General features: G+C 32.9%; 1 protein-coding gene across 2 annotated transcripts; it reads left to right on the forward strand.

The window, feature by feature from the left end:
* Positions 1-2,629: 2,629 nt before the first annotated feature.
* Positions 2,630-27,665, forward strand: LOC143380501 (leucine-rich repeat protein SHOC-2-like). 2 transcript variants are annotated; one of them, XM_076833567.2, is made up of 8 exons: positions 2,630-3,332; positions 6,657-6,794; positions 15,090-15,220; positions 21,196-21,384; positions 24,135-24,257; positions 25,639-25,776; positions 26,086-26,203; positions 27,457-27,665. In XM_076833567.2, exons 1-8 carry the CDS (start codon positions 2,630-2,632, stop codon positions 27,663-27,665), a joined length of 1,749 nt encoding a protein of 582 aa, XP_076689682.2. The 2 variants fall into 2 exon arrangements, with proteins under 2 accessions (XP_076689682.2, XP_076689683.2); XM_076833568.2 differs by lacking the exon at positions 6,657-6,794.

Raw genomic sequence — 27,665 nt, forward strand, 5'->3', positions numbered from 1 at the left:
TTTCTTTCCATGCTTTTTGTTTGTTTGATTTTAGTACCAGAAATTAGACCCAGGGGTGCTTATCCAATGAGCCACCTCCCTGGCTTTTTTATATTATTATTATTATTATTATTATTATTTTATTTTATTTTGAGATAGGAACTTGCAAAGTTGCTTGAGGCCTCACTAAATCTCTGAGGCTGGCTTTTAACTTGTGGTGCTCCTACCTCAGCCTCTGGGGAACTACTAGAATTTGCAGGCATGTGACTCCATGCCTGGCTCACGATGACATTTTAAGGACATGTGAGCAATGCTGTATCCCTGAAATGATGCATATTTTCCATTATTAATTGTTGTATTGTTTAAGTAAAAGCACTTCATTAGTTTGAAGGGGCCATAGTGGTGAATGGCATGAGCCAGAGCTTTCCTGGTATGCTAGCAAATAATAGCATGTTTATTTAATTGTATTTACCAGTGTAAGTTCATACTTTGCAGGTTAAAATTATAGATCCTTCATTCCCTAGCCAACTGCTTTTATCATTGCAAGTCTCCTGTTTGATCAAATTCCTACCTTTTCACTATCATATGCAAAGTAAGCCCATTCATTCTTATTTTAGGCAAAATGTCCCCTTTCCTGATGTACCACCCACCTCTCCTTGTTTGAACTCTACTCCATTAATAATGGGCGAGTTAGCCTAAATTCATCTCAGCTGTTTTCACTGATAATGATTGTCCCAAACGTTCTATAGCTTGTGTCACTCATATGAGGAATTAATATACTACACTTCCTAGTTACTTAGTTATCTTGAGTGTTCTGACAGTCTAACCTGTAAACTTGTGTGGGTGAGGGGCCATAGCCTACAATTTTTCCTGTTCCTGGGATCAAAGCCAGAGTCCTTATTCATGCCAAGCAATGTGTATCATCAGTTAAAGCTAACGAGTTAAAAACAAGAATTGTGTATTTTAAATTTAAAAATTTGGGAGAACTGATGCCTTCCACAAAAGTTTTCCATACCATTTCTTCACCAGTGAAATTTTTATACATTTCCTGTGCTGTTAATCTTTCACTTTTCCAAGAATATAGACATCATTAGAGATTGCTGTGTCATGGATTCTCAAGGGTGATCCCTCTGATTAACCTGTATGAGAATCAAATAGAGTGCTTACAAAGTGCACAGTTTAATACTGTTTTCCCTTATTTTAAATTTTTTCCATCTATATAATTTTGTTCTTTTGCCACACTGCTGGTCCATTCTTTTATCAACTTTATAACCCTTCCTGTTTTCTAAAGCTATAATTAGTTTCAGGTAGAGCAGTTTTAGGGTGCTGGTTAGGAATATAGCCTGAAGATATATGCCGATTTAAAATGTTGTCTGTTTTTCACTTCCACAATAACAAAGCTAATTATCTAAAAGTACTTCTGTGTTTCAGTGTCCCTTTGTAGAAAATGTGGATAATAGTTCATCTCATAGTGCTGTTATATATATCCACGTAAAATATATAAATATTTGTAAATTCTTCAGTGTTTGTATTAGCACTTAATAAATGTTAGCTGCTGTTGTGATTTCTCTCACTTTAACTTCCATAAAGTTTTACAACAGAGTGATTTGTAATCATATACCTCTATCAGATTCCAAATTCCTTGATGGGAGGGCCTGCCTTATTTTTTAAGTTTTTAATTCATTAAATTTCAGTAAATACTGTATCAAGTAATAGGAAGATGGCAAAATCCTGTAACAGTGTAGCCAAACTAGCAGGTTCTGGCGAGGGGCAAAGAGGGATAAGGAAAAAAGACTCACATACAGACAGATGTTTTTGAAGGTAAAGCTGGGGTTGGTGCAGTGCTGTTCTCTGAAGAAGATGATCTAATGAATTATGCCACTATTCTTTATTTATATATGCCTCATTTTCAGGTTAAAGCCTCTAGAAGCATTATTCTTTGTACTCAGATGTTTATAGGACTAGCAACATCATGCACTATTCCACAATCCACAGTTGCAGTGTGGAACATGAGGAGCTTTGTGTAGCTCTCAAAGTTCATTGTGTGAACTTACTGTTAGGTGGACAGGTTCAGGAGAGGCGCAACTGGTGGAACACTGGTATTCTAGCAAGAGATTTCCTCTATTCCCAGGAGCTGTGTGTCTGATTTGAGACTGATAAAACTCTAGCACAGAGTCTCCTCATGGAGGGCATTCCAACAGCAGGTAGGCATTCTGCACCTCTGCAAAGAGACATTCCTGTCTTTCAGGCGTGCCCCAGCCATGAGGTCATGTAAGACCCCTGTCCCAGACAGTGTTCTCCATTCTCTGTGACCACTCTTCACAGCAAAGTTCACAGAAAGACTTTTCCTGAGACTGTTTACTTCATATTAATTATAACATCAGGTAATTTAATACTCTCTATTGTATTTCAGGAATTCTAATGAATCATTGATTGAGCAGCACCATTTTACCAGTTCGAATGAGTTTTCAGAAATGGACAGTGTACTTTTGGATCCAACATGTGACAGATGGGTGTAACTCCATGCTAATTACCTTTTCAAGCCAACACTTGTTTGATGGTGTAAGATGTTTTTCTGTTCAATGTTGAATTTTATTGCTAGAAAATAAAGTAAAAGTTAATGTATTTTTTTTTTCAAGCTTGAGTCACAATGAGTGGTGATTTAGGGAAAGAAAAAGACTCTAAAGATAAAGATCTGAATGTGCCATCAGTCAAAGAAAGAGAAAAGACGTCAAAGGCCTCTGGAGATTTGGGGACAGAAAGCCATGAAAAAGAACCTAAAACCAAAGGGAAAGATGCCAAAGATGGAAAAAGGGTCTCCAGTGCTGCCCAACCAGGGGTGGCTTTTTTAGTTGACAATAGGATCAAGCGGCCAAGTCCTGCACGTGGGACTGGGAAAAAATCCAGTAATGCAGAAGTAACTAAAGAGCTCAACAAATGCCTGGAAGAGAATTCAGTGCGTTTGGACTTATCCAAGAGGTCTATGCACATATTGCCATCATCAATCCAACACTTGACTCAATTAACTGAACTTTATTTATACAGTAACAAACTGCAGTCCCTCCCAGCAGAGGTGGGCTGTCTAGTAAATCTCATGATACTGGCTCTAAGTGAAAATTCACTTACCAGTTTGCCTGACTCTCTTGATAACATGAAGAAGGTGCAGTTGCTTGATTTACGGCATAATAAACTGAAAGAAATTCCTTCAGTGGTGTATAGGTTAGAGTCTCTCACCACTCTCTACCTTCGCTTTAATCGCATAACTGCTGTGGAAAAGGACATAAAAAACCTGTCAAAACTCAGAACGCTTAGCATTCGAGAGAACAAAATCAAACAACTACCTGCTGAAATTGGTAAGAACATTTGGGTTATTACTATTGATTTTACTATTTGTTATGCTTAATAATTCTGTTGAGTGCTTTTCCATATCAGAAAATTCCTAATATTTGTTTCTAAGTAATTAGACCTTTATTACAAACACAGTCAGCTCTGATTTTGATTGGAAAAAATGAATTTGAAAGATGTTTGCTTAATTGTTAAGTTGTCATCTGTTTTCAAAGCACCAATATATTTATACTAGATATATTAAGGCTCTACGTGCCCATTCTCTAACTTTCCTTTTTTATCTAAAGGCTTTAAATTCACATCACTTTCTACTTAGTGTATTTCTAAAGATCTTCATATTATACCTTTGTGAACCTGAAGTGCCATAGGAAATAGAAAAACATTTTTTTTTAAATTTTGGTAGTACCTACATTTTTATTTAAAACTCTAATATTACTATACTAGAGTGAATCTCATCATCATGTATGTCCACAAGACATTAATCGAAAAAAAACCAACAACTAATGCACTTAAATAGCAGAAAGATCAATAAAGGAAAGGGAAGAGGATCTGAGGGGGGTGGATAAAGGCAATTATTTTATACTGAATTTGAGCAAATCATACTCCATGCATTTATAATTGCATCAAAACAAATCCTAATGTATCACTAATATGATGCGATTAAAAAATAGAAAAAAAATCGAACATAGTAGCTGTGCAGGGTGCCACATACCTATAATCCCAGCTACTTGGGGGCTGTGGCATAGAAAGTGGCTTGAGCCCAAGATTTCCAGATATTCCGGGGCAACATATTGTATCAAAAATGAAATCAAAACAGCAAACAAAAAAAATCCAGGACAGAAAAGTAGAAGAAGAGAGATCTGTCTTAAACCAACACTTAGCATTTCTATACCACTCATTCTTGTCTTTTATAGTAAGCTGAATAGTAAGAAAATAAAGGAAATGTTTTAAGAGAATAGTAGTAGGAAAAAAGTAATGAATATAAATGTGTAATTTCAGTAAAAAAGAAATGAATTATCTTTATTTTTAATTATGGGAAAACTTCTGAACTATTTTGAATATCGAAATTTATTCGCATCAATTTTGTGAAATTAAAGCTACAGTTTGTGGGGTTTTGTAAGAGTTTTAAAAAATCAAAATACAAAGTATATTTTTATTTTTAAAGGGAAGCTTTTATTTTGTAAAAGGTTTAGTCAAAATACACAGACGAATTAAATATATTCTTGATTCAGTATAGATCTTGTTAGTGATAAAGGAAATTTTCTGATTTTAGGCTCTGGAGCTTTTCTGGGAGATAATGTTCTGTGTTTTAAAATGCAGTTAAACTTTTAGATAACATGTTTTGTTAGATTTAAGTCTAGACACTTAAATATTAATTTTAACTTCAGATTTCTCAAGACTATCTGTTATAGACTTTCTCAAGTAATACATGGTATGTATGAAGTAAGTATAGTTTGCTCAAGAGGTATTAAAATATTCCCAGGAATTTCTATGTGGAAATGATTTATTACATATGGCCCCATAGAAATGAGATTGTATAATGACTTCTGTTAGTATGATATTGTCAAAATTTGACCTGCATTTATGGCTTATTGTTGGATAGAAGTATAGAGTTGGAAAAACAAATAATGAATATTTTGTTGTTGTTCCGAGGAATTGAACTCGGGGACACATGACCAGTGAGATATACCCACCCCACATTTTGAATTTTATTTAGACACAGGGTCTCACTGAATTGCATTATGCCACACCCTTGCTGATGCTGGCTTTGAACTCTTTGTTCTCTGGTCTCATCCTCCTGAGATACTGGTATTACAGGCATGTGCCACCATGCTCAGCCAACTGCTGAATTTTTGTATGGAAATGTGAGATATTATTGCTTTTCTTTGTTATTGTTGTTTTGTGTTTGTGATATACTTAGTCCTAAAAAATTTGACTTAAATTCCAAAGTCATTATGTAAGGGTTTCTTTCTATAGCATTGCTATAAAATTACCTAGACATTAATATACTATTGTTGAATGAAGAATTATTTAACAGGATTTTAAATTTAACTTCAGTTTGTTCTTGAGAGTATACATGCAGCATTTTTACTGAAAATTGAACATACTTTAAAATTTTTTTTATTTCTTTTTTAAGTGTAGATGGACACAACACAATACCTTTATTTTTATGTGGTGCTGAGGATAGAACCTGGACCTAGCCCATGCTAGGCGAGAGCTCTACTGCTGAGCCACAATCCCAACCCCTGAACATAACTTTTTAATTTGGCATATTGTATGTTATTAAATGATCCATATTTGCAGCTACCTAATTTTTGTCTTTTATTCCTAAAATTCTAATTCTAAAAAAAATCATGGAATTGAAACGACTTCAGGTATTATGTCTTTGAAAAGATGATGACAGATCTTAAGTTTTATTCTGAAGTGAAGAGTAGAAGTATCCAAAATTTCCTTAATTATCTTTATTCTTTCAATTAATATAATGCTTTTTACTAAGCACCAAACAGACACAGTGAAGACGAGGAAGTACTTATGCTCTAAGGATTGCTATGTTTTAGGATTGTTCTGTTCATTTATTATTATGTAATGTTTTTTTATATTCCAGATGATTTTCCTTGCTTTGAAGTTTGCTTTGTCTGAAATTATAGCCATACCAGCTTTGTCTTCATTGTCTGTTGTTTAAAATTTCTATTAAATTGAGAAGTTATTTTTATTTATTAAAATTTTATGTATTTATGTAACATCAGATTATATGCCTGAATTAAGCATGTATAATAAGCATGTATATTTTGAGGTGTAAGGCATTTCTCCATCTGAACTCAACATGTATTTGATATAATTGTGCTAAATTTGTCAGCTTTTAAAATCTGGACTATGTCATCCAGCATTTGTGGTTAAATTTGCTACTTGAATATATGACATGGAGCCCTGGATGCAGCTAGTGGTAAAATATGGTCTTAGTAGGTGTGAGACCCTGAGTTCAATCATTAGGACAAAAGAAGAAAACCCCACATGACACAGATTAGTAAAGTAATCTTTTACAAGCACTATTTTCATATTATTAGATGTCATTTTGAAATAATAGATTCAAATTTTGAGTTCAATTTTAATATTTTCAGAAAGAATGTAAATATGTTGGGGAAAAACCAGGTTTTTAACTTACAATTCAAGTATGTTCTTTGATTTTTCCATTTTCAAAAAAAGTTGCCTATGTAATAATATTATATTTCTAGTTTTGTTTGAAATCATAAAAATTACTCCCTTGATTCCGAGTATCACCTGAGATATTATTTAATAATGCTTATTAAATCACTATCTTGGTCAATTTACAGGTGAATTATGTAACCTCATTATGCTGGATGTAGCTCATAATCAACTTGAACACCTTCCAAAGGAGATTGGAAACTGCACACACATAACCAACCTTGACTTGCAGCACAATGAACTGCTAGACCTCCCAGATACTATAGGTATGAAAGGAGAAAGAAGATATTGATGATTATTTATAGCAACCTAGATATTTAAAGAGTTATTTTTGATCCATTTTGGTAACACAAATTAAAGAAATTATCAAAGTACTATATAAGTAATAAGAATTTTAAGACAGTGTTTGAAAACTTTTTCTATTTCAGGAAAATAAAATTAAATTTTAGGAAATTAACTCAGTCGGTTTAAAAGAATGTTAAGTTTCATGTATATACTCTATTATTTATAGCTTATTATAAAATGATGGATTTTTGGTATTGTTATTTCAGCATATTACATGGAGGAGGTCCATTTTTGCTAAAGTAGGCAATATTAAAAAATAAAGCCTTTGCTGTTTAGTTTTCTGAACATGGCCCGTATAGTTTAAAGGTTGCTCATTTGTAGTGTTGAGGGAGTAGTAAGAAAAGACATGTTTTAAAGACTTACATCACACTGCAAAAAGTTTGAGCTTACCAAGATAATGTTCTATATTTATGTAGATTTTTTTCCAAAAGCCCAAACATTTCTACAAACACAAAAGGTAATTTTAAAAACATAATGCTTTTTAGTTATTAGTGTAATATAGGAATACTATAGTGCTTAATATTGGCAAAATATTCATATAATTTCATTAAAATATTTCAGAGATGCTATTGTATTTTTTTGTGATGTAGGTTTGTCTCATCTTTCTCTAGAAAGATTTTTGATTGCCTGTGGCAGGTACCTAATGGAACCACTATAATCAATCCGTGTTCATAGCTGGATATTTTTGTGGTCCATTAGGTAATACAAACTTTGTTACAGATTATTTAGAGGACTGTTTTATCTCTAATTCACCTATATTATTGGTTGTAGTCATGATTGGTCCCACTCTGCTCAGGCCCTAGATTTGACTCTTGCCAGAATGACAGTCTTGGAGCTGCAGGTTAGGAAAATGCTCTCAAACTCTTCAGCCTTTTGCTTATTTATGGTCTATTATTTAGTTCTTGTTAGTTCTTTTTTTTATTTTGGAAAATGGTTTTTAGAGTTTTTTAAGGGTATGGTTTGAATTAACTCCCAAGGAAATTGTTAAAGAATTTTAAAATCCAGTTATTTGGCTCAACTCTATACAGAAAAGCTTGCTGAGACTTAGTTATAGATACTGTCCATTGAACACATGCTTTCCTGAATTCTTGTCATGGGTCTTTATATCATATTCTTATTTGAAGTGGTAATGGGTTAAAAGTATTTTCTAAATGTTTTTCTGAAAGGCAAGATCATCTGTAACACACAATGAATTGTTCTTACAGCCATAGTGAATATTTTATATAAATTTTCTATATGATATTTATATTCATGGTTCAATATAGTAGGAAACAAGAAAAACTATTTCCTAATTTTCTTTCTTTAAAATCTATTGAAGGGGCTGGAGTTTTAGCTTAGTAGTAGAATGCTCATCTAGCATGTGCAAGGCACTGGGTTTGATCCTCAGCACCAAATAAAACTAAATAAATAAAATAAAGGTATTGTGTCCAACTACAACTTAAAATTAAAAAAATAAAATTAACTGAAGTGACAATGATGAACAAAGAGAAATGATCCTGGAAGAAAAAAGCATAGAAAATATGTATTGTATATAAAACATAATCAGACTAACTAAAAAAGGAAACATGAATAAAATACAAGTCTTCCCAAATCAAACTGAATAGAAAGTGCTATATACTATAGTGAACACAAACACCAAAAATAGTGATCTATAGGATAAAGTATAGTTTCCCTCCATATCTAGAACAAAAAGATGGGAATGTATGTAAATCCTGTGAAAAATTATATTATGAGAAATAAAGCTAGAAGTACTAGAGAATACTGGAGTAATCCAATGAAGAAAATTATAAAATATAATTTTAAAATATGCTGATTTCTTAAACCTGATTAAAACCCAGATAATAAGGATAAGACTAAAATTGCTTTCCAAAAAAATGATCAAAAAGGGTACTTTTAATTTTAAAATTATATTCATTGACTTATTTAGAATAAATAATATATTCACATATACAATTTTACAACCCATCTTTGTTTAGTTTTGGTCTCAGGATACTGCTGGCCAACATATAGTAAGTTGGGAATGCTGTTCCTCTTTTGTTTTGGGAACAATTTATATGAAATTGGCATTATTTCATCCTTTACTATTGATAAAGTTTTCCATTGAAGATGTCTAGGGCAGGGGTTTTATTTATATGAATGCTTTTTAGAACATTTCCAATGTGTTTAAAGGTTATAGGGTTGTTGAGGTTATTATTTTCTTCTTGAGCAAACTTGGTCATGTGTTTTTTTTAAGGAATAAGTTAATTGCATTTGAGTTGTTATTAAAGACATAAAATTATAACATTTTCTTATATTTAATATCTACAGAATCTGATATTGGTAAATTGTCTCTCCCTCCCCAATATTCTTTATCAAAACTGTAAGTTTTATTGCTCCTCTCAAGGTTTTATTGATTTTTTTTCCTATTTCTCTGATGTTTAGTTCATTGATTTCCATTTTGAACTGCATTACTCCCTTTCATCTGCTGACTCTGAATTTTATTTGCTGTTTTTCTAGTTTATCATGTTAGGAGTTTGAGGTTATTGATTTAGATCTTCCTTCTTTTTTATAAAGATATGTAGTGCTGTGATATTCCTTTTAAGGATCGCTTTAGTTAGCACCTCACACATTTTTATACACCATGTGTTCCTTCTTTCTGTTATTGATTTATAATTTTATTCCATGTGGGGAAAAGCATGACCTTGTATGGCTTGAATCATTTTTAATGTATTCAAAATTTATGGTGCAGTATGAGGTCTATCTTGTTAAATATTCTGTGAGCATTTGAATGTATATTCTACATTTGATGAGTCTGTGGTTTTGTAAATGTCAGTCATGAACTGTTGTGCAATGTGGCAATCAGTGAATTTATTCTACTTCCTACTTTTTGGGGTCTATTTTCCTTGTAATTTTTATAGTGTCTGGACAGGTAAGGTACACTGCTGTGCCAATCCCTAATCTTCATTTTTGTTGAAGTCTTAGTGGTTATCAGCAGGACTGTTACCACAGTTGCTTTAGTCAGTTTTCCTTTGGTTAAAGTCAATCCTTGTAGTATTTCAAACATAGTTCATGGGAACAGTAGTGTCTCTTTTGTTATTGTGTTTGTGACCTCTTTACTTGAACAGGTTGAATGAGTTTAAAATCATTGTATTTGACTTCCTTTTCTTGAGGATCTTAGTAGACCTAAGAGGTAGTTTTTCTGTTCTTTGGAATTGAATGATCAAAACTACAAGGCCAGTCCAGTATTTTTCATTGTAAATGATTTAATATATTTGCCTGGCTACTCAAAGATTATTCTTTATTTCTGAAATTCAAAAACTAGATTTTATCTCCTAGTGTTTTTTTTCCCAAGGATGCATGTCCCTGGTATGCTATGCGCCCACTCAACATATACATTCAATTTTTATTTCAGTATACTTTTTGAATACAGAATGTCATGTTTAATTTGTTATATGTTCTTACATTGAAATATGTGTCTTTAAGTTTACTTTGAACAGCCAACTAATTGGGATGGTAAAGGGAAAAATAATGTGGAATCTCAGCATGATAACTTCAGCGGAATTCCATTTTCAGAAAATAACTTTTATCATCAAATACAAAATCTTGTTTAGTTTTCAAAAGAGAAGCGGACAATTTCTTTACTATTTCTGCAGATTAGACACGAGAAACAAAAGATAAGATACTCAAAATGTTTAAAAGTTAGGTTCTTCTCATTGGTGCTTAGTCACTGTGTATTTCTATCTCTCTTTCCTCATTTTTTATTGATGCATCTTAGTTGTAGATTATGATGGAATTTGTTGTAACATATTTGTCCTTGCACAGGATATAACAATATAATTTGGCCAGTTATCACTACCCGGATCCTCAGGCCTCTCACAGCCTTGTCCCTTTCCTCTACTGTCTCCCCCTTGATTTTTACTGACCCCCTTCCTCATCTCTTTTCTTTTTCCTTTTTTATTCTAGCTCCCACAGATGAGAGGAAAATATACAACCTTGGACCTTTTGAATTTGGCTTATTTTGCTTAACCTAATGGTCTTAATTCCATCTATTTTTTTCCTGCAAAGTATACATTTTATTCTTCTTTATGGCTGAATAAATCTCCTCTGTGAACACATACCACATTTTCTTTATCCATTTACCTGTTGATGAACATCCAGCTGACTCCATAGTTTGGCTATTATGAATTGTGCTGCCTATAAATGTGGGTATACATGGATCAAAATTAAAGCTTTAATGACTTTAATTCTTTGAGAAAAAGTACTGATGAGAATTGTACAGCTGGGTCATACGGTGTTTCCCTGCCTAGATTTTGCGGCCCCATCATACTGATTTCCACAGTGGTTGTACTAATCTGCAATCCCACCAACAATGTAAAAGTTTTTTCTTTTCTCCACATCATCTCCCAGCATTTATCATGGTTTGTATTTTTGTTTTTTTGTTCTTGTTGGGTGTTTTTTGTTTTTTATTTTTTTTTGGAATGAATCCAAGGGCACTTACCACTGAGCTGTAACCACAATACCTTTTTTATTTTGAGGTGGGGTTTCAGTGAATCAGTGAGGCTGACCGAGAACTTGTGAATTTCTTGTCTCAGCCTCTGGAGTCAGTTGGGTCACAAGCATTCTATACTGTACCTGCCCATGATTGCCATGAGAGCAAGTCTCAGTGTAGTTTGTATTGCATTCCCTAGTTTTTAAAGGTGTTCAACATTTTTTTTCATGCACTTTGTTAGCCATTTGTACTTCTTCTTTTGAGAAGTATCTATTTACCTACTTACTAGTGGGGTTATTTGGGGTGATTTTGTTAGGTTTTTGGAGTTCTTGTTGTATCTATTAACACTGTTTCAGGAGAAGAGCAGTGATTCTCTCTCAGGTGTGTTCTTTCTCTCATTACTTTCCTAATTGTTGCCTTTGCTGATCAGAAGCTTTTCAATTTGATGTTGTCCCATTTATTAACTCTTTGCACTATTTCCTAAGGCTGTTGGGTTCTATTGAGAAAGTCATTGACTGTTCTAAACGCTGGAGTGTTGACCCTGTATTTTCTTCTAGGAGTTGCAGTTTCCGGTCTAATTCTTAGGATTTTGATCCATTTTGAGTTGTTTTTTGGCAGGGTGAGGCATAAGGGTCTAGTTTCATTCTTCCCACCACCAAGTGTTAAAAAGGTTATTTTTTCTCTAATATATGTTTAGCACCTTTTTGAAGTATCAGATGACTGTGGGTTTGTCTCTGTGTCTTCTATTCTGTACCATTTATCTATGTCTCTTTTTATGCCAGTACTATGCAGTTTTTGTTACTGTCGGCTGTAGTACAATTTGAAGTCATTTATTGTGATGCCTAAAGCATTGCTTTGTTGGCTAAGCATCACTTTACCTATTCTTGATCTTCTATTATTCCAAGTGAATTTTAGGAATTTTTTTTCCAGTTCTATGAGTAATGTTATTGGTATTTTCATGGGGGTTGTATTGAACCTATATTCTTCTTGTTGGAGTAGGATCATTTTAATAATATTTTGTCTATCCATGAACATGGGAGGTCTTTCCATCTTCTGGGGTCTTCAATTTCTTTGACATTCTAAAATTTTCACTGTAGAGGTTAGATTTATTGCTAGGTTGGTCAGTTGGTGATTTTTTGTTGTTTTTTGCTTTAAAGTCTATTGTGAGATTGTTTTATGATTTTTTTTTTCTCTGTGGATTCATTGTTGGTATATAGGAAAGCCATTGATTTTTGTATGTTGGATTTGTATCCTGCTAATTCGGCAAATTTGTTTGTTAGCTCTAGCAATCTTTTGGTGGAATTTTAGGATTTTCTAATTATTGACACTGTATAATTCTTGGAATATTGTGGATGCTATACAACATTGGTACTTGAGCTTATCAAACAAATTCTAGCCTCAGGGTCTTTATATTTATTGTATCTCTGACTAGGCCTCCTTTCTCCTAAACATTGATATCATTTTCTTATTCATACAGTTCATCAAATGGATACATGGGGCTTGGTCAGCAGTCGACCCTATCCATTCTAACATTTTAACTATATTTTCTTGTTTTGTATTTTTGAGCATGTATTTGTACCCTTATTGACTAGTAATCCGTGGGCGATGCAATCAGAGCACTAAAAGAAAGGTTTGGCACACAGAGAGAGCGTAGATGGGGCTAGATGGTAGAATCTCCCAGAAGGTAGGAGGAGGGTCCTTTGGGTTCACTTCCTTTGACACAAAGTAACTTCCCTATGTTTCCTTCTCTGTCCTGGTTTCCTTAATCATTCTATGTTTCATTTTTTATTAGAAGTGATTCTTCTGATTTTAATTTATATTATGAATATGAAAACATTTATCTTCATTATAAATATCTTGTAATTCAGATGACATATCAAAAACACATGGCTTCATGTGTAACGTTTTCTCAAGGTCAGGTAATATTTTAAAGATCAATAAAGACAAAGAAAAATATTGCCATTATTTTATATGATTTGCTAGTGGTCAGCAAATATAATACCATTCCTATTTTGAGTAAAGGAAGTTAATAAGTACTATGTTTTCAAAATTTTATGAATCACAGTTATTTCTCATTTACAGTGTTTATTAAAATAATTTTTTCTCTTTTTTTCATCATTCCTATCTCCTGTATCATGTAGCAGAAGCCTGAGTTTTGGTGAAAATTTGAACTTTTGAATCATGATCTGTTATACACATCAGCAGTCTTAATTGACTTGAGATTCTCCCTGCCATCTCTTGGAGAAGAATGATATACCTGAAACAGTATTCACGAACTTAATAGAAATGTAGCTTTTGATTCTGTTCCTTTCCCCTTTCTGCTAGCTTAGCACTTCAAAAGTGTAACTTATTATGAAAATAATAAATACCCAACTGCTATCTTGAAGTAAATATTTTGCCTGTATTACTAACCACTAACTTCCCTGGAGCTTTGAAAAGTCACCCAAGCCCTCCGTTCCCTTCTCCCCTTCAAAATGGATGCAGTTTACCAGAGTGTCATCAAAAAGATGCTAGTGGATTTCCTTAGTTAATTGAGAAGATACATTAAAGACAAAACACACTTAATGTTTCCTAAATGGTAATTTTTAATCTTGATTTTTGTATACTATTTTATTCCTGCTGGAATATTAATTAATTGGAACTAGAATACTTTTGGGCTCAGTTTACCAACCCTGTTGAAGGAAAGTGATGTGCATGAGCCTAACAATAGTTATACTAGGAAGAACTGAGATGATTGCTGCTTTTCTGCATTATAGTTGACTGGATTTATAGTATAGACTCATGAGATTTTTTATTACAGCCAATGACTAATTTTTATAAATGTAGAAAGTAAAACTGTACCAGTTAATCATTTTCATGTAACTTTCTTCAGCAAGAGGGAAAGAAGCCAATGAATGAGTGAAAGAAGGTTATGAAGCATAATGACTGTCCTCTTAAGTTCCAACGCGTAATTTATGCCATCAACTTAATGTATGCTATCATCCCTTTATGCAAGCATTATAAACATCAAAAAGAAAGTTTATCATACAACAATTTTTAAAAAATGATCAAACCGTAAAGAAAGAAATGGACAGATACTAGAAGGTTCTGAAAATTGAAAGCCCACAAGTATTTGTCACTAAAATCATAAGTGTGACCTAGAGACCAGACAATCATTTCTATGTCTTCTAACATTGGAAAAGAACATTTAAAAGTAAAGGCAACATCTGACATTTTAATCTACACTGTGTAATAATGTCACAGCAACAGTTATATCAAAGAAACTTTTTTTCTTATATATGTTATTTGGTAAGTTTAATTTGATTTGAATCTTTTATGATAGTAGATGTCATTATATCCATCTGTGTAGCTCATGTGTATTCTCGTACTGACAATAAAACTAGAAAATGCCTGGAAAATAAAATGCTATTTTTATTGTACTCATTAGTGGCTAATATGTTCTTAAGCAGGATTTGCTTAGATTTCATTAATGTAGATGTATTTGTGTATGGTGCTCAGAAAGTTATTGATCTTGGAGCACTTCAGATTTTCACATTAGAGATGCCCAATCTGTGTAACTTCTTGTCACAAGTTGGTTCTAAAGATTAAGTTGTTAAAAGATGACAATGATTTTCAATAGGACACTTAACAAAGTATAGCTGCATATTTGATTATTTTTCTTATACAAGTTCCTTGGTTCTAGAAGATAAGAATCTTGTAATCCAGTGGATAGCCTGTGACAGTAAAGAGGTTCATTTTATATTTCCAGGCAACCTGTCTCATTTATATCGTCTTGGTCTGAGATACAATAGACTGTCAGCAATACCCAGATCACTAGCAAACTGCAGTGCACTTGAAGACTTAAATTTGGAGAACAATAACATTTCTGCTTTACCAGAGGTAAGGATTGGATGAGAGAAAACATGACTGGATTGAAATAAGCCTTCAAGATAATTTAGGGAAAACTAACCAATCTTTATAGCTGGGGACATAATTTGGTGACTGAAATTGTTTAAATAATGAGCATCCTATATAGCTAGCACTAAAATAGAATTCAAAAGAGGAAAGAAAGGATACAGGGAAGCTTTTTTAATATAAATAAGGTAAAAATCAGAAGGAAAATTAGTGTGCTATAGTTCCCTTAGCACATTCTTATGTCATTTTGGGCAATGGCAGTAAAAATATTAAGGAAAAGCTGTATGGCTGGTTTTAAATCTCATCTGTCCTGCTCAGTTCCTTATAAAAATGTACTGTAGAAAGAGGATAAATGGCAAGAACTACCTTGATAGAACATACTACTTGTTATTAAAATTAATGTTAGCTGCAACTCTAATGTGACACAAATTATTACCCTTATCAATGCAGTAATATTAAAAGTATTTAGTATATTAGAATCACCAAAAACATTCATTTTTAAACATTACTTTTTAATTTTTGAAAAAAATTTAAATTAGTTTTCCATGACAGTAGAATGCATTTGTGCACTTTTATATACATAGATTCGTATAATTTATCATTTTACTGATTTTTCCATGTGACTGACACAGTACTTTTATTTTTGTTTATTTATTTTCTGTAGTGCTGAGGATTGAACCCAGTGCCTCACATGTGCCAGGCAAGTGCTCTACCACTGAGCTACAGCCAAAGCCCTGATTTTACAGGTTATAGAATCACATGAGTAATACAGACATATATGTGCATAAGGCAAAAATGTTGGTGTCATCCTTTCTATCTCCCTAACCCCTCCCCTCTCTTTACTCCCATCTACCTAATGTAAGGTAAACTAAAGTACTTTTTCTAGTGCCCCCTCCTTATTTTGAATTACCATCAACATATCAGAGAAAACATTTGGCCGTTGGTGTTTGGGGATTGGCTTATTTTGCTTATCATGATGTTCTAAAGCTCCATTTATTTACTGGAAAATGCCATAATTTCATTCTTCTTTAGGGCTGAGTAATATTCCATTGTACATTTGATTTAGCCATTCATCTATTGAAAGACACCTAGATTGGTTCCACAGTTTAACTATTGTGAATTGAACTGCTATAAACATTGACATGGCTGTGTCACTGTAGGATGCTAATTTTAAATCCTTTGAGTATAAACCAAAGAGTTGGATAGCTGGGTCAAATGGTGGTTCTATTTCAAGTTTTCTTAGGAATCTCCATCTGCTTTCCATAGTAGCTGCACCAATTTACAGTCACTCCAGCAATGTATGAGTGTTCATTTTTCACTATCTCTTTGCCATAACTTCTTGCCTTTATTCTTGATCATTGTCAATCTGACTGGAGTGAAATGAAATCTTAAAGTAGTTTTGATTTGCCTTTCTATAATTGCTAGAGATGTTGAACATTTTGTCATTTTTTTTATTGTATTTCTTTTGAGAAGTGTCTGTTCAGTACCTTAGACCTTTTATTGATTGGGTTATTTTTGTGTGTGTAAGTTTTTTGACATTAATGCTTTATTGTACATGCATGCGGTAAAGATATTTTCCCAATCACTAGGACCTCTCTTTATATTATTGATTGTTTCTTTTGCTGAGAAGACATGTTTTAGTTTGAGTCTATCTCATTCATTGATTCTTGCTTTTACTTCTTGCACTTTAGGGGTCTTGTTAAGGAAGTCAGATCCTTGGTCAACATGGTGACGACTAGGGCCTTCTTTTTCTTCTAGTAAGATGAGGGTCTCTATTCTAATGCCTAAGTTTTTGATCCACTTTGATTTGAGTTTTGTACAGAGGGGGAGAGAGAGGTTTAATTTCATTTTGTACAGAGGGAGACAGGTTTAATTTCATTTTGTTACATAAATGTTACTTTTAACTTGGCTTGTTTGTATATATTAAATCATTTTTTATTTATTTTGTGTTGGTAGTAATTGGGTATAACATAACACTCTTTTAAACTGTGTTTCTCAACAATGAAAGGGAATTTTACTCATAAATGTTTGCTTATGTTTATTCAAGCATAATATTCTAAGAAAAGAATGGAATGTGGACTTAAGAATTGATAGATCTTTTGCAAATTTTTTTTCTTCCCTAATGATTAAAAATGTAGATACACACACACACACACACACACACACACACACAGTAAATTTGTGTATCTGAATTTTCATGAAACACTTGGCCAGGGTTGAAAGATGAATTTCAACCAGGCAAAGTGGTGCTTGTTTTTAACTACTCCCGAGACTGAGGCAGGAAGATTGCATGCCTAAGGCCATCATGGGCAATTTAATGATACCTTATCTCAAAATTAAAAAAAAAAATAAAAAGGGCTGAGATTTTAGCTCAGTGGTAAGAGTGCGCCTGGGTTCAATCTGCAGTATGGGTGGGTGGAGAGGAAATGAGTTCCCCACCATTGCAGTTTCTAGACGGCATCAGTTCATCAAGACTGCTAGACAGGATCTCACCTATGACAAAAGAGCACTTCTGCAGGCAGCAGGTGGAATGGGGTAAGGAGTAAATCCACAGATACTAGATACAGCTCTGAGAACCAGAATATCTGGGTTTCTGTCTTTGATCATAGTAATTCTCACATGATCAAAATGTATGAGGTTCTTTTGTTTAATGTCACCCCTCTTGCTAATGAATGACTTGTATCCATAAGAGGGTAAGTAATTAGCACATTGACTAGTTTTTTTTGAGATTATATTTGGACATGGTTTGTGAGCTTAATTAAGAATGACTGGTTTTAATATATATCCATATACATAAGTATAAAGACTGGGTCTATATCAAAATTCAAAAAGTGGAAATTCCATTTAAATGTGTGTGTATATATTGCCCCAGTTTTATTGTCAGTGAGGGGAAGCTTATATATGCGTATATATATCTATATATATGTGTGTGTGTGTGTGTGTGTGTGTGTGTGTGCGTGTGCGTGCGTGCGTGTGTCTGTGCACATGCACGCATTGCCCCATTACAATTATACGCTGTACTTGGGTTACTTTTGACAAACTCATACATGCAAGGAATTAGTTCAGGCTCCTCTCCTTTACTTCCCATGCCCCTTCCCCCATTTTGCTTCCTGTTTGCTAGTGATTTTCTTTTGCTCATGTACTTGTTCACTTTTGAGGGTTCTTTCTACTTATACATAAAATTGAAATAGCTTATGTTATGTTTATATATGTATACAGCATGACTTTAAAATTGCTTTGCATGCCCCTATCCTTCCCTCCATTCACCCTCTCAATCTCCTTCTAGTCTACTGACCTTTCCTTTACTTTATGAAACTAATCATCTCTTCCTTCATTTCCTTATTTTGCTTTAGCTTCCTCATATGAGAGAGAAAACATTAGACCCTTTAATTTTTGAGACTAGCATATTTCACTTAGCAAGATTAAATACACATAAGGAAATGAAACTAGAACTTTAAGCACATATGCTCAAGACATGAAGCTAGGAGCTCTACATGTATTATTTTATATTCAGTATCTTCCTATGATTTGTTGGGAATATTCTTATTGAATAGATAGGGGGGAAAGACAGATGGTTTTATTTTTGTCAGATTTGTTACCATAAACATTTTTTTGAAAATATGGGAGAGAGATTATCTAATCAGTTTACCAAAGTTGGCGAAATTGATGAGTAGAAGACCTGAGATAGGAATCCAGATATATGTGACTGTAAGGACAGACCGACAGCTGTGCTTCACAGTGGGACCTAAGTGATGCAGGGAGAGGGTGGGCGTGGCTCAGTGGAAGAGCGCCTGCCTCCTAGCACGTGTGAGGCACTGGGTTCCATCCTAAGTACCGTATAAAAATAAAATAAATAGAATAAAGGCATTCTATCCGTCTACAACTACGAAATTTAAAAAAAATGTGTTGAAGAGAAGCCTTCTTGTACTCTTAGTGTAAAAAAATATCAATGTTTTGTCATAGAAGAATACCAGTTCAGCAGTTTGTCAGTTTTAAGAAGAATATTTTTGCAATGAGTCTCAATAAAACTTGTTTGTGATAAAGCAGATTAAAGACATTTTTCTTGAATTGTCATATAAGGTTTTCTTAAGCATTGTTCTTGTGCTCACATTTTGTCTGTGTGCAAAAATAGATGCTAAGGATAGATTTTAATGTTTAGTGTGAAAATCAAATATTTATTAAATAGATAATTCACTTTCAATTCTATAGTTATTTTCTTCCTTCCTTTTATATTGCCATAACTGACATCTCAGGTACCAAGCCTTCGTGGAGGACCGACAGCTGAATTTTGAATGGTATTTTAAACCCACATACTCTCAGTGGGCTTTGTTTCTTTTTGCTTATATTTTTATTTAATCTAGATTGGTTTTTTTCCTGTTCTGAATTCTGATTTCTTTTTTGATCTTTCAAAATTTCATTGCAGTCTATTTTCTGCATTTCTAAGTATTCTAGTATTTCTTGTTTACTTTGGAATTAAATAGGGGTTCTAAAATTCTAGCAGTTATTATATGTTGGTATGGTAAAACTGTTTGTGTATTTTGTCTCCCTTGCCTTACTACAACCCATAAAGTAAGGCATTATCCTTTCAAAAGTGAATAAATCAAGTATTAATACAACAGTTTACCCAAACAGGAATAGTGGTGCACACCTGCAATCCCAGCTACTCGGAAGGCTGAAGTAGGATCACAAGTTCAAGGCTCGCCTGGGCAGCTTAGTGAAACTCTAAGATAATTTCAAAGAAAAATGCCACGGATATAGTTCATAGGTGGAGGAACCCCGGGTTCAATCCCCAGTACCAAAAAATAAAGAAAGAGAAAAAGGAAGAAAGAAAAATAGTTTGCTCCAAATCACAAGCTATTAAATGATAAGGCAAGACTGATTCAAAACTATTTGAATAACCAATAACAAACAGTATTTCTTAAATATTGGTATGCAAGTCAACAGAGCAGTTTGTTGTAATGCATATTAATTCTGTGGGAGTCAGCCCAGAGTCTCCATTTCTAACACCCTTCCAGGGGCTACTAATGTTGCTCTTCCTTGATCCAGCCTAAATAATGAGCACCTATTCTGTGTGATTTATTATTGATGATATACCAATTGTGCATTATTTTCTAAGTGCTTCCTATCTGTGCTTTATATCTCTAAAAATGTTTAATGTTCTTAAAGGCAGAGATTTCTTTATATTTACACACTTAGCAGTTTATTTATATAGTGGGAAACTAAAGTAGGACCATATGAGTTTACGTGTTTAGTAAGTACTTGCTTAATAGGTACTTGTATTCCTTCAAATTGTACCATATAAAAAGGAATGTGTTATAGTATATCAAGAAGTATAATCAGCTTCTGAATTTAGTATTCCTAAAGAACCATTAAATTATTGAATAATGATTTATACTGTAACAGGAATTATGTTAATTTTTTACTATTTATTTTTATTTATTTTTACGTGCTGCTGAGGATCAAACTCAAGGTCTTACGTGCGCAAGGCAAGTATTCTACTACTGAGCTAAAACTCCAGCTTACTCTTAATACTAATGTTAATCTTAATACTAATTTAGATAGTTATATAGCTAAAACTTATATAGGGTTTGTTACAGTAAGTGGCATAGCACTCTCAAACTAGCCACCTTGAGATACTTCTCAGTCATAATGTGCACTTTATATTATAGAGTGATTTAAATAAACTAAAGCCAAACAATTCAAAAAAGGGAAAAATTCCTGATTTCTTGTGAAATCTGAAAAATCTGAGTGCACTGACTTCACAGTTTCCATGAGGCAGGACAACAGCTGGCTGGAACTGAGTACTGACTGTCTGGAGGAAGTGTCGCAGAACCAGCCTGATCTGTTTCTGTAGATCCTTTCCTGCAAGGCCTTGAGGCATTTGTGTTTAGAATTTGCTGTTCTATTCAAATGAAGTTTTTTCAGTTCTAATTTAGATTTATGCTTGGTTTTTTTAACAGAGCCTTTTATGCAGTCTTGTGAAACTGAACAATTTGAACTTGGCTAGAAATTACTTCCAGTCATATCCAGTGGGTGGTCCAGCTCAGTTTTTCACCATCTGTTCCCTCAACATGGAACACAATCAAATCAATAAAATCCCATATGGAATTTTCTCTAGAGCAAAAGCATTAAGAAAACTAAATATGAAGGTAAACTTTTTGTATCAGGAGTAAAGGAGGAATTACTAATGCATTGATATTCTATTGTCTCTAATGATGTGGGTTATGTGTCATTTTACTTTGTTGATGAAGTCTACTTAGGGGACACACACACACACACACACACAGACACACAGTGGGGGAGATATTTAGGTGTCAGTGGGCCTTTATTTTATATATTTACATGTGGTGCTGATAATCAAACTCAGTGACTCACATATGCTAGGCAAGCACTCTACAACTGAGCCACAACCCCAGCCCCTTGGGGGCAGTGTTTATCAGATAAAAAGTATTTTAGAATTGTGTATAATACCCTAGGAATTTGTCCTCAAGAATTAATCATGAGATTTTATTAAAGTATATTTGTAGGTATATTTATTGCAGAACAGTTTTAAAGGTACCAAATTATTATTACTCTTAGGGATTTAAATTTTTAAAGTGGAATACTGCAGAGCCACCAAAATTGATGCTCAGATACAGAAGAATATTAAATACCAGTTACAATAGTCTTAGTTTATTAAGAATTAGGAAGTCACAGCATATAAAAAATTCTTTGCATACATAAAGTTTAAAGCTGTTTAGAGTATGATTAAATACAGTAAATACTTAAGTATTTATGTGTACATATATAGTCAGTGTTTTCTAAAATTTATCTCTTTAAAGACTACCTGTAAGTAATTCTGATCTGCAGTTCTTTTTATTTCTTATCTCTATACTGTCCAGTGAAAGGATCTCACGTTTATAATAGTTTACTGTGAAAGAGGTGAAGAAATGGTGATTTATCTAGCCCAGTGATTTAATTTTTAGTAAACTTTCTACACAGAGAAAACAGTCTATTTGGCCATACAGCTATTTCATGGCTGAGGCAGAAATTCAGCTTCCTAGATTTTTTTAATCTAGGTAGAGGGTTCTTTATATTATATCATTCAATATCTTTTTGTCTTTGATGAACCAGTCACACAATTATTGTTCTTTATAATTTAAATTTACAATTTCTTGACTCTGTCTATACTTTGTCATAAATATAGCATGTATCTTTTATGGTAATTTGGAAGCACATAATTACTGAAGTCATATAAATTCAAAATCCTATTACAAACAAAAATTTTAATATAGTTACATAATTAATATATGCAGTAACAGTAATGTAGTGGTAAATAATATTAATTCTGTGTTTTCATTTTGTAATAATAGATTTAGAACATAGTGATCCCAATATTAATTAGTTTTTATATTTGATTATACACTTTTATGAATTTGACATTATTACAGTATGTTAGCTTGGAAAGGATTGTTGTTTTTAGTAAAAGAACAAAACACTTTATAGCACTTTTCCTAAATTTCTATTCAAACTTGATAAAGGTTACACAAAACTTTCTCTTGAAAAAAATCAAAATGAAGCTTGTTGTATTCTTCCTCATATAAGCACCTATAGTAAATATTTCTTAATAAAAATACTTAATCATACTGTACCTATTGGTAGTCTGGGCATGGGTAGACAATATTAAATATTTTTAATAAATAATAAGTTTCAATTTAGAAAATATAAGCTGGATTTTTAAATATATATTCACTTATTGGGATTTCTTATATTGATGATTTTGTGTAAAAAGACACAAGGATCCATGAATGTTGCAGAAAAAAATTAGAAATATACACTAACAAAAGAACATAAAAGATGGGACTGAGTTTGTGCCCCAATGTTAGAGTGCTTGCCTAATGTGGGAGGCACTGGGTCTGGTTCTCAGCACCACATATAAATAAATTAAATAACAAAGGTCCATTAACAACTAAAATATTTATTAAAAAATGTAAAAGAAATCCATGACCAATTGGTTAACATATTGGCACATTGATACCCAACTGAGACAAAGGTGATATCACCCTCTTCCATTATCATTGTAATAGTTTATTTAGGGTTGAATTTGATGGGCATGGTAGCACACCCTGTAATTCTAGCAGGTTAGGGGGCTGATATAGGAAGATTGAACAACTTACTGAGGCCCTATGCAATGCAGTGAGACCTGTCTCTAAATAAAATTTAAAAAATAGCTGGGGATGTGGATTAGTAGTTAAGTGCCCCTGGATTCAATCCAAAATATAAAAAAGTGAACATGTAAAAGCAGGAAAAAGGTAATTTAAAATGCTTAATTATTATCATAGCACTCCATCATGTTTTTATTATTTAGTGATGAATGTATTATGTCTTCCTCTTTTGTGAGGGTGTGTGTGCTAGGGATCACACCCAGGGGCTTGTGCATGGGAGGCAAGCAATCTACCAACTGAGCTACATCCCCATCCGTGTCCTCTTTTTTTTTCTCAGCATGTCTTCCATTCCTGAGCTCACCTGGGTTTCCTTTTTGGCCATGTATCTTCTTTCATGGTGTTCATATCTCAATTTGAATAGTCACATTTTCTCCAATGGTTTCTAAACATTATTGTGAAATAAAACATCAAATTTATGACTATTATCTTTGAACTCTGAAGTGGTTTCTTGGTGTAGTATTTTTATATTTCCATTACTCATATTCACATAGGAAACAAACTTCCTTTTTAACTTCAAAGCAAAAGCTCGGTACTATGCAACAATCTTGGAAAATCGATGCTTTAGTTGCTGGTTGTAAATCCCTGATTTAGATATCAAGAAGGGGAATAAGGTTTAAGATTTTTCCCAAAAGACTGTACACATGGAGCTTTGTTTTAATGGTTCCACATGAAATGCTGCATTTTGTCTTTGCCAGGACAATCAGTTAACATTACTTCCATTGGACTTTGGAACTTGGACCATCATGATAGAATTGAATTTAGCCAATAATCAGCTAATAATGATCCCTGAGGATTTATCTGGTCTTGTTTCTCTTCAGGTGAGTGTATTAGTGAGCATTTTAAACTTCTCAGTCTCTTTCTCAATTATCTACTTATATAAAATAAGTGATTTCTCTTTGAAGATCTTAATTAAAAGTGATGATAATAAGAACTCTTTTAAACATATGACCTTGTTAGGACGATGCAGGATTGGATCAATTAGTCTAGACTCAATACTTCTGAATACTAATCATTAATATTTAATACTACTGAATATGAATTAGTCTAGGTTCAGTATTACCATTGCCCACTAAAAGGTGGTAGGTTTGAATTCTCTAATATAACTTTGAAGGAAGGGGTATTAAAATTTAGCATCTTTAGGCTATTTTTCTGAATTCTTTTTAAAAACCATATCTTGTTTACCATAATAATTATGGATAACTGAGACAGGCATTTAGAACCTTTTACTGTATGATGTTGACCTAATTTCCATCCTAAATCACTCACCTGCTATTTGTTGGAAATCTAGCATGTTTTCAGGTCTGTATGTTTATTCCAGTTGTTTCCAGCATCTAACTCTTCTCATCCTCTTTTTTCTTTAAAAATTCATCCACATGAATAAAGATCCATCTTATTTTCACCTTCTTAGTCAGGGATGATCACTTTTGCCTGAGTCCCTAAAGTTTTCATCTTTTTGATGAGTAAAGCTTACTAATAGTACTTCAACTTTTAAAAAATTTTCCTATATCGTGTTTTTTTAAATCTTGTTTATTTAATTTGGTAAGATGAAATAGTATTGTGTGATTGAAAGCATGGGTGAAATAAGAAGATATAAAATTAGCTAGAAGTCTCTGAACACCTTTCTTCTTAGTGCTTGTTTCAAAACCCCATTGCATTATTGACTCCTACTCCTCTGGTAGTTTATAATTTGTTACAAAACAAGGACATCTTCCTCCCTCCCCCAATTTTATTTTTTTAGAATGCTTGAAATGTATTAAATACCACAAATTATAAATACTGTGGATTGTCAGTTGTGACCTTCCTTAAGTGATTGTTTACAACAGGTGGTTTCATAGACATTTGCAACTTTTCAGTATCAGATAGATTAACTAACTATATGATATTCATGATAAATTTAATGTTTTTAAATTTTTTATCATTTAGTTATAGTCAAATTTTTAGTTTAATTTTGACATTAAAAATTATTTCCAATAACTCTACTGGGTTTGAAAGTTTTTAGAGTGGTAATTTAAATATTTTATGTAATTTAATCAAATGTTACCTATCCTAATACTTATTGTTTGGAAAATTATCATTGCTTATAAATTTTTAAGCCACACAGTTGTCATATATATGTCTGATATAAAAATGAAATACATATATATATATTTATAAAATTCCATATCATGTTTTATCAAACTGTCAATTATTTCTCTGTAGGTTCTAATATTATCAAACAATCTTCTAAAGAAGCTTCCCCAAGGTCTTGGAAACCTTAAGAAGTTAAGAGAGTTGGATACAGAGGAGAACAAATTAGAATCCTTGCCAAATGAAATTGGTTATCTTAAAGATTTACAGGTGAATCATGTCAGGGGCTTTATAAGTATATGATTGGAGTTTTTGGAGTTCATCTTTCTAACTCTTCACCATTTTTTAATTCTTGGACCAGATAGATTTTTCTATTATAGGATTAGGGCTGAGTTTTAAGTTCACATAATCTCCTTTTATATTTCTAGCAAATGATAATTTTTGAAAGAAGATCCTGTAACTTATTAAGTCTCATCTGATTTAATTTCCCTGTTATTTTATTTTTTGTGGAAGTATTATTTTAAATTTATATAGTTGTAGGAAATGTGTATATAACTTTTTAATTGTTATTTTTTTTAGAATTTAGTCTTGACAAACAACCAGTTGACCATTCTTCCCAGAAGCATTGGTTACCTTACCAATCTCACACATCTAAGCCTTGGAGATAACCTGCTTAATCATCTTCCTAAGGAAATTGGTAGGAGCCCTATGTATTATTAACTCTACTAGTAATTACCTGTTGTATTTTCACACAGTATTTCAGATAAATCTGGTTTTGTAAGCTGAGGTTATATTAGCCTTGTGAGTTTTTTTATGGAGTACTGATACTTAATGTTAGTGGGTGCTTTGATTGTTTCCCCATGTGTTATTGTGATTAATATTGTATTTTTTAATATAGTATGGTATATTTTTATTTCCAATAAGGTGTGTTTTATGAAATCTTAATTTAAAAGAATTATTTTCTGTTTTTGCTAAATTTGAAAAATCACACAGACTTGAAACAAATTATTATTATTGGGATTTAGGCTCAATAATAATTGATTAATATTAATATTTGGGTGCATTTTAGAATTTTGCCAAATCTTTTTATATCCATTATCTCATATAATTATGACCACCTTTAATTTTATAAGTGAAGGTTGTAATACTATTTTACACAGAGTTAGTTAAGGTCACATAGTGAATAACTGTGAGTTCTTAAATTAATAATTCTATGTATACTGTTCTGCCATCTATAATGTGCTTAAAACAATATTGGGTTAGTAATTAAGAATATTTTTTGGGAGCTGGGATTGTGGCTCAGTGGCAGAGCACTTGCCTAGCATATATCAGGCACTGGGTTTGATCCTCAGAACCACATATAAATATATAAAAAACAAAGGTTCAACAACAACAACAACAACAACAAAAAAAAACAACAATGGTTTTGGAGATTGATAGCAATTTAAAATCTGAATCTCTCACTTTTTAGTTTTATGTCTTTGAATAATCCACACAAACCCTTGCTGGAAGACTGGAACTTCTTATGTGTAAAATAAGCATAATCGTGTAAGGAAACTTTTTGAAAGACTACATGAATTTATTTTCATTTACCTACGAAATATGTGGTAACTTTCTTCATGAAAGATGTGTATCAAACACACATACACCAACACACATATGAATGCCAAACTGTCTCAAAAAGATCTCTAGAGTTGGAGCATTTTCTAAAAACCACGCATAAAAGAAGAGGTTCTGAATAAATTGTTATGGAGTGTGACCTGGTCATCAGGGTTTTAGAAAATCTCCCCAGATAAGTTGTATATGTAGTGAAGTTTGAGATTGATGGTTCTGAGTGTTTTAAAATGGAGAGAAGAGTGGGAAATATGTATTATATATTAATTCCCACTTGCACCTTTGTATAGTAACTAATGGTTTTTTTTGAATTATTGATTTTAAAAAATAAAACAGGTAAACTGGAAAACCTTGAAGAACTGTATTTGAATGACAACCCTAACCTACATAGCCTTCCTTTTGAGCTGGCTCTCTGCAGCAAGCTTACAATCATGAGTATTGAGAACTGTCCACTCAGTCACCTTCCACCTCAGATTGTTGCTAGGGGACCTTCTTTCATCATTCAGTTCTTAAAAATGCGGGGTACATATAATGCCATGGTCTGA

This window comes from Callospermophilus lateralis, chromosome 14, assembly GCF_048772815.1.
Source record: "Callospermophilus lateralis isolate mCalLat2 chromosome 14, mCalLat2.hap1, whole genome shotgun sequence".
In the NCBI taxonomy this organism is placed as follows: domain Eukaryota; kingdom Metazoa; phylum Chordata; class Mammalia; order Rodentia; family Sciuridae; genus Callospermophilus; species Callospermophilus lateralis.

Bases quoted from the DNA above. Each gene is read 5' to 3' on its own strand.
- LOC143380501 (XM_076833567.2), top strand. From the start codon at position 2,630: ATGAGTGGTGATTTAGGGAAAGAAAAAGACTCTAAAGATAAAGATCTG. The intron at 15,221-21,195 runs GTAAGGATTGGA...TTTTTTTAACAG, and splicing joins ACATTTCTGCTTTACCAGAG to AGCCTTTTATGCAGTCTTGT. The intron at 24,258-25,638 runs GTGAGTGTATTA...ATTTCTCTGTAG, and splicing joins CTGGTCTTGTTTCTCTTCAG to GTTCTAATATTATCAAACAA.